Source organism: Clarias gariepinus, chromosome 10 (assembly GCF_024256425.1).
Source record: "Clarias gariepinus isolate MV-2021 ecotype Netherlands chromosome 10, CGAR_prim_01v2, whole genome shotgun sequence".
Taxonomy (NCBI): Eukaryota; Metazoa; Chordata; class Actinopteri; order Siluriformes; family Clariidae; genus Clarias; species Clarias gariepinus.
This window is the reverse complement of record NC_071109.1, coordinates 4,080,456-4,088,685: the sequence shown is the minus strand read 5'-3', so window position 1 is coordinate 4,088,685 and position 8,230 is coordinate 4,080,456. Positions and strand designations below refer to the sequence as shown.

The following is an 8,230-nucleotide window of genomic DNA, read 5'->3' as shown; positions in this document are numbered from 1 at the left end:
GTGTGTGTGTGTGTGTGTGTTTGCGGGCGTCCATGGCAGGGGGCATATACTTTTCTTTTTCCACATGAGTCAGTCATGCTCTTTAACCAATCAGACATGACCTCGCCATTTCAACCAATCATAACCCGCCAGGAGCGCAGGCTAAATCCTGTTTACATGAAATAAACCTGCTCCCGAGCAGGTTCAAGCTTACGGATATGTTGCTATGACAACAAATGCTAGAAGCGCATCGAAGAACGAAACAATCCAAGATCAGGACAAATCCACAACAATCAAATCCAGCTAACTGTGTTAGCGACGTACGAAGAACGGACCCCTGTTTAATTTGTTTTTGTTGTTGTTGTTGTTGTTTTACTTACAGCAGTGATCCTGTTAGTATGCGCTCACGTGAGTGTGACTAGGAATGTTCCTTGCTAATTTTTAAACGGTTTTAAAAACGGTCTATTTGTTAATGTGTGTGTGTGTGTGCACATTTTACACACATACACCCTGCATGCACAAACGAAAACCCTTATCTGTCGGGATTTATTTTTAAAAAAATTTTAAGGTAAAATACAGGTTAATTTGTTTTATTTTTACTTTATATTTTGTATGAATTTTATTTATGTATTTATTTTTTTGGGCTGTAGAACGAATAATTTAAGTTTCCATTATTTCCTATGGATAAATTAAATTTGGTTTACGAGTGTTTTGGAATACGAGCCAGCTTCCGTTGATTAATCCCCCCAAAAAAGTGTATATATATATATATATATATATATATATATATATATATATATATATATATATACACTTTTTTTGGGGGATTAATCACTTGGATTAATCCTTCATTCTGACAGCACTAATGTTTATTGTAGACAACCATACCAGGGTAATTGTTACTAAACCTGCCCTGGGTGCACTAATTTTCTTGTATGTTGCCCTCACAGATTCCTGCAGCTAAGCTTGGATGTACATTTACATTCCAATAAAGGTTACCGATGACATGCCTCTGAAGTTTGACTTTTTGCACCATTAAAATACTTATAGGCAACTAGTTATCATATCTTCTTCTCCATAAAACATGTTAATGCTCAGTAATACACATATATGGTTCTTTAATGTATTTGCATTGTACTAAAATGCATTCTTTTTAAAATGCCATATACAGTATCCCAAATCACTATGGCTGTTAAAAAATACAACAAAAAAGCAACAACACATTTCAATTTCTTTTTTTTTTTTTAAGTGTTAGTGCAGTATATAGTCCCGTGGCACAGCCTATGCTTTTATCCTAAATGCTTATTTCCCTCACGTTACTTTATAACTTATATATACCAGTTTTACACTTTTACTTGAGTAAAAAGCTTGAGCTGATACTTCAACTTCTAAAGAAGTCTTTTTAAACCCTAGTATCTATACTTCTACTCAAGTAATGAATGTGAATACTTTTGACACCACTGGTGTTTTATATTAAAAGTGCTACATTATTAAACTCAATGGAAAATGTTACTGTAACTACTGATGTGTTTCCCTCGTTTGATAATACTATATCATTCCTCACACTGTTTTAAAGCAGATGCAATTGGGTGTGAATGATGTTTTCACACAGCTGAAAATGTGTGTTAATTACAACAGGATTACCAAAGATTATTTTTCTTTACTTTGAGCCAGCTTTGCCAATCCTTTTTTTTTTCTTTTTCACAATTTCTTTTTTTAATGAAATGATGTTGTAGCAACCCAGAAATAATATGTACATACAGGTAAACGGTTCTCATTCACACACACACACACACACACACACACACACACACACATAATGTACACATACAAACAAGGCTCTTTAGGCTTTTTTTGTTGTTTGTGACCACAAATGGCTGAAATGTGGTTGCGAAAGTATGACTGAAATAAGGCTGCTCACATCAGCGCACACTTTCACTTTGTAAAAGGCAACATGAACAGCTTGATTTTAGTAATAAGGAGTGGCAACTTTTGCAAAGCAAACAAAATTTAAATTTAATAATAGTACCCTCTGTAGTTTCATTAAACTAAAATATATACTCACTAAATAAACACTGCCTTTTGCAAAGTGAAAGTGTGCGCGATGTGAGCAGCTTTATATCAGTCATAACATACTCAGATAAAAAAGGAAAGAAAAAAAAAAAAATACTAAAAACATAGCATAGCATAATGAGGTCATTATCATATTGTTCCACCTCTGTAATAGTTCGTAATAGTCAGTAGCATTGTTTTAATTTCTCTTTATGACGGTAGTGTCGTTACCGGTTTTATTATCATTTATTTAGAGTTCAGTAGAACATCTTTAAATTCCATAAAGCCTGGTTGTTGTAACGATAGGATGTCGATAACATGTCCTTATTGCTTGTGTCAAAATGTGCTGTAGTGCCGTTTCCATGTCCTTATGAATTTGTTAACAGCTCAATATGAGGGGGGGTCGCAACACTTAAAACAGACCTTTAAATCTTTAAATCGGGAGAGGTTGTGAGAGTTTAGTACTGTAGCTAATTCGGGTTAGTGGATTGGGGGCATAAGGTCTGTTTAGGCATCATTTGATCTCTTTGACCTCATGTACTTCTGTGGTCCCATAGGGTTATAATACAATTTTAGCAAAACCAGTTGTCACACAGGTAAGAGATGTACCCAAACATAGCAAATAACAGAAATAATTGGTTACAATTTTTTTTTTTTTATATATATACAGATATGAATATGGTCAAGATACTGATTTCTTTAGAATCTCAAAACATTTAAGTTTAAAGATATACAGTAGAGGTATGTGATAAAAACGAGACCAAGAGCAACTCCAAATTACAGACTACATTAAACAGGATCATTATACACAATGTTAAACATTTAATACCTTACATAGTTCTTACATTTTGTTGGTTTCCAGTGTGTAAGTTCACTCAGAACTAAAATCTTTAGTAAAACAATCTGAATTATTTGGATTTTTCTTTTCCCTCTCAATTTTTTCTTTAATCATGTCAAATTCCCATCGATGTGTTAAGGCACTCTGACATCAGCAACAGCTACAGACCAGGCAGTGTGTTTAATCTTTGGATAATCTTTGGCGTGCACTTTACAAAAGGGGTTCTAATCAAAGTGTAACATTTATAATAGTAATAACAATATTAATAATAATACCAATAAGGAGAATTTTAAATAAAATTTCACATATTTAGATGTAAAAGACATGTAGTACTGCAGCATTTTTACCAAAAAAACAAACAAACAAAAAAACAAACAAAGTTCAGGATTATTCCCATTATATTACAGTGTCACATACATCACATCAGAGTATACAGAATCATCCCCTCCTCCAGGTTTCCTCTTCAACAACTGTGAAGCTTCATAAGTCAAGCTGTCAACATTACATTCCTAATTAAAACAAACAAACAAACAAAAATATTAAATGAATTGAATTATAAAATAATTATGTAGTGTTTATGTACTGTATATATGATAATTGTAAGATAACACTGAGTGGAATTTTATCTGAGAAGGGGATCACACAATGCACAGTAGTTATTAAAGCAGTATTGGCTGTAAATGATCTGTTAATCAATATGTAATTAATTATACAGTGGTTAGTGCTGATCCACTCATCTGTCAAGTTGCATTCTAAGACTGTATGTATTTAGTTAAACTTTGGTACGACATCCCAATGTGTGTGCGTGTGCGTGTGTGTGTGTGTGTGTGTGTGTGTGTGTGTATCACTTCATCCTACTGTTTTCGACATACACTCGCTTCAACATCCTAGCATGGAATGATTTGCTACAGTGCTAAAAGTGACATTATAAGTGACTGAAACAAACAGCTCATTTAAGAACATATATTGTGACTTAAAACATAAAAGCTCATCAGTTGAAAATAAAAATAATGAAAGAATGCTTCACAGATAAATTAGTCAAGAAAACCAAACAAACCAGTTAAAGTGAGTGGAATTGTTTTCTGTGTTTCCCACAGCAGAGCAAAAAACTAAATAAGTATTACTCACTATTATTACTGATATTAATAATATATAATGTCCTATGGTACTGCTATACAACAGCAATATTGCACTTACAAGCAAGCGGCTATACTGCTTCACTACGATAAAACCTGAAGTCAGGTCATTATACGTAATCATACAGATTCTACAGTTATCTCAAAAATTAATCATAGCTCACAAATATATATTTATAGATAAAATCTAAAATACACAAAAATATGTTTATATCGTATAGAATAACCATAACGCAAAGAGGTCTCAGCATAACACTGTAGTTGGTATTATTATTATTATTATTATTATTATTAATGGTATTACAATTAATAACAACAAAAATACTACTACTAATAAAAATAATAATAACTTCAATGTCAACAACAACAATAAGATGAATAATAATAATAATAATAATAATATTAATAATAATAATAATAATAAGATAAATTACTATTCACTATTACACTCTGAAGTAAAAAGTAAGTACCTGTCTTGTTCTTAAAGAATCTTCTGAAATAAGAGTAAGAGTAAATAAAAATCAACTGTTAGATTATTTTCCTTTAGTAAGTAACTATTAAGTGATTATTACTATTTTTTTATGACAAAACACTTACTTGCACCACATTGTGTTTTCTGTATGATGACATAAGTGAGACAGACGATCAGAAGTGCACAAAAGCCCAAAGCCGTTCCCAAACTGAGCACTGCACATATAGAGAGCTGGTCAATTCATATACTTAAACCCATGAAGGAATATCTAAAGAATATTTATTATAATTTAAAGATATTTTATAAAGGCAAACAGAAAGAATAGTACTCAGAATAGTACTCTTACCAGCTTTCTCTTGCATCTTCATGTTAATGCTGTTTCTGTGCAGTGTTTTGTCACACACCGCTGAATTATCACACAGAGCTGGTTTAGATGTTTCTGATGCAATAGTAACATGCTCACCTATGTATAAACATTTATCATAATACATCACTCATTTTTTTTACTTAAATAAATAAAAACTGTAAAAAGAAAGTTGCAACATCACTATATTTAATCAAAATCCTACCTTTGATTTTTAAATGTGTTCCAGCTGCAAACACGAGTGCACAGTAGTACCTGGCTTCATCGGACAGCACAGTGTTTAAAATGGTCAAATTATAGCAGTTTCCAAATTTTTTTATTTGGAATTGAGAATTTTGAAATTCATTGTAAAATGTTGTTTGAGCGGTTTTAAAGAATCTGAGAATAATCTGAGGCTGTTTTCCATTTTGCTGCTTGAACCAGATAATTTCTTCGTCTTTTATACCAAAAACACAACACTGCAAAGTAGCCGAGTTGCCGATATTCACACTGAGCACTTCATCAAGCTGATAAATATCTAGTACTGTGGATTGTGCAGTAACCCAGCGTCTACCAGACTGGACTGTATCAAGAAAAATAAATGCAATCATTAGATAAAAAAAAAATATATGAAATGTCATAAATGAGATTATTGTTATAAAAATTTTCATTCTTAAGAGCCAGTAAATATAATAAAAATAATAATAATAATAATAATAATAATAATAATAATAATAATAATACTTACACATTGTGCTAAAGAACAAAATTAAAATCCAGAATCCAGTCATGTTAAGTTTCCTTTTATTTACAGATTATAAATGTGCTTGAAGCAAATAACTCGTCTATTTTATAGCTGGTCTGGATTAAGCACGCCCTAAAACACACCACAAGAGTGGCTATACTGAATGGAAAAAAAAAAAAAAAGTGTCATATTGTCTTAACCAACCACATCTCACACAATTCATCTAAAGTGGTTGATGTGTACTCATCCATGCAGTGGAAAGTTCATTTCACTTTATTTGAAGGCCATTGTAATAAAAGAGTGGCACAGTATATACCTGATTTGTATGATGTAATGCATTACTGACAATTCTTCAAAAAAATCTTTTAAATCAGTAAATATTTACAGTGGCATTTAATGATAAGTCCATGGCCTTATTGAAAATATTAATTCATTTACTCATTTATAAATTCATCTTCTATACCAGTGGGCCTTTAAGCACTGGATCTGCAAAATCAAACAGAATATCCTGAGATTGCCACCAGGCACTGAAAAACTTCTTTTCATGTCCAACAACCTGTTTTTGTGAAATGGGGCTGTTTGCAGTAACAGCAACAGTGATTGTCAGGGCTCTGACTCTGTTTTATAACATGTTGTGTTTATTACGCACTTTAATATGCTTGTTGCAAGCAGACAATGGCTGGGCCATGGCGGTGCAAATATCCATGAAAGTGTTATGTGAAAGTATCTTATGTGCAACGAGCAAAAAATTAATAAATAGAAATGTGTAAATGTGCATGAATGTGCAGTGGCCATAAGTGGCCATGAATTTCCTGAATAAGTTAAAAATAACAAATGTCCATAAGTGTGTAATGTGCAAAAATGGTTTAGTTTTGTGTGGTCTTCCGCTTGAGAGACTGTATCGCTTGCGGGAAGAACTTCCTCCTTAGTCTCTAACCTCACAACAAAACCAAAACTTGCGCTGAATCATGATGAACCATATTTACGGCCACCGCACGAAACCTTCAACAAATGACATGCTTCCCCTTGTATCTGAAGCTGGCGAAGAATTTTGTTAGCTGTTTGTCAATCAACTATGATTGTATACCCGGTTCATTTCACCGCCACTACAGGTTACATGAAAATATTAGCGAAAGTTTAGTGACTAAGTTTAAATATTTGTCTATTATGGCATGCTATCGATAAGTTAACCCATGTTGAAATAAATGTTTTTTGAAGAATTTAGTGCAATGCTTAATTTGCATAGTTTGAGAAACGCACTTAAAAAAGTAATCACTTTCCGTAAGATATGTCTTAAGAGTCTTCTTAGCGCGCTAAGCGTGTGTGTCATCGAGAAACCAGGCCCAGGTGATCTGTAGAGCGTTTTGGATGGTAAGCAAACTGTAAAGGGTCAAGTGTGTCATGTAGGAAAGAGATGATGAAGTATCTGACCAGTCACTCAAAGCACTTCATCACTACTGAGGTCAGGGCTACAGGGCGATAATCATAAAAGGGATCAGGGTCATCTAACAGTAATCTTTAAGCCACTAAGAAGTAAGAATTGACCAATAACATCTCGTTAGCCCACAAATTGAATGATCTGATAATTAGAATTCCCTTTAAATATATTATAATTTTTTTTTTATATATACATATATAAGGGATTTTATAAATGTTTTTCAGTTTAAAAATTAATAGATGACAGAAAGGCGAGAGAACAGCAAGTGCACTATAGGACAACATGCATCGGGCCCAGCAGGCAACTGACCCGGCTTTCAAAATCCACAGATCCCAATTTTATTGAGAACCCATGAGATGCATAAGACAATTAAATTCAATCCACTCAGGCCCCACTCCAAAACAAATTCAAAATTAAAATTAAAATTTTACTTGTCACATACACAGTCATACACAGTACGATATGCAGTGAAATGCTTATAACATTTTTATTAGGCCACAGCCTCCAAAGGAACCAAGGGGTCAAAACATAATATTGGTTTTATGTTTTAGATTGTAATGTTTTGTCTTATCAGTGTATATATGATGTATTATCAAACATTTTTCTGTTCTGCATAAATTCTCTCGTATTCTCCTTTTTCCGCTTTCTCTCCTTCTCTATTTCTTTCTTTATCTTTTTTTCTATTAATATATCTATCTACAAAAAGAGTTTAGAGTGACTTGAGAACAAGGCCTAATCTTAATCACACACACCCACACACATACACACACACGCATGCATGAGTGTAATGTGTAATCACGATCATTCTTTTCTACATATATTATTACAACAGATTATCATGAAGGTCATGAACATGAAAACTGTCAACAGATTTAAATAGTAAATTGTTGTACAACACTGTCACGGAAACACCAGGCTTCACCCTTAATCTCCGTTCCCAATCAACCGAGTTTTGAGCCCACACCTGATTCCCATTACCACCACACCTTAAATACACCTCACTACTCCACACTCAGCATCTGACCTCACTCACGGAAACAGACCCGCAACCTACCTGATCATGCTTTGTTCTACGTCCGTGTAACGTCTCATCTCCTGGCTCCTCGTCTCATCTCCTGGCTCCTCGTCTCATCTCCGAGTTCCCCATCTTGTCTCCTGGCCCTACGTCTTGTCTCCTGTTCCGTCTTTATTGAATGTTTCACGTCTTCACTGTTCGTCTCCACACTG

General features: G+C 33.6%; 1 protein-coding gene across 1 annotated transcript; it reads right to left on the bottom strand.

Moving 5' to 3' along the window:
- Nucleotides 1-3,112: 3,112 nt before the first annotated feature.
- LOC128531432 (uncharacterized) lies at nucleotides 3,113-5,616 on the bottom strand. Its single transcript, XM_053505265.1, has 6 exons — nucleotides 5,569-5,616; nucleotides 5,047-5,403; nucleotides 4,824-4,940; nucleotides 4,603-4,692; nucleotides 4,476-4,498; nucleotides 3,113-3,378 (listed from the first exon to the last, which is right to left on the bottom strand). The coding sequence occupies exons 1-6, from the start codon at nucleotides 5,609-5,611 to the stop codon at nucleotides 3,271-3,273; spliced, it is 738 nt and encodes a 245-aa protein (XP_053361240.1). The 5' UTR covers nucleotides 5,612-5,616; the 3' UTR covers nucleotides 3,113-3,270.
- Between the last annotated feature and the right edge of the window lie 2,614 nt (nucleotides 5,617-8,230).

Coding starts and splice junctions, on each gene's coding strand:
- LOC128531432 (XM_053505265.1), bottom strand. CDS start 5,611: ATGACTGGATTCTGGATTTTAATTTTGTTCTTTAGCACAATGT. Junction 5,404..5,568: donor TTTGTTCTTTAGCACAATGT/GTAAGTATTATT, acceptor TTCTTGATACAG/TCCAGTCTGGTAGACGCTGG. Junction 4,693..4,823: donor GAAGATGCAAGAGAAAGCTG/GTAAGAGTACTA, acceptor CTATATGTGCAG/TGCTCAGTTTGGGAACGGCT.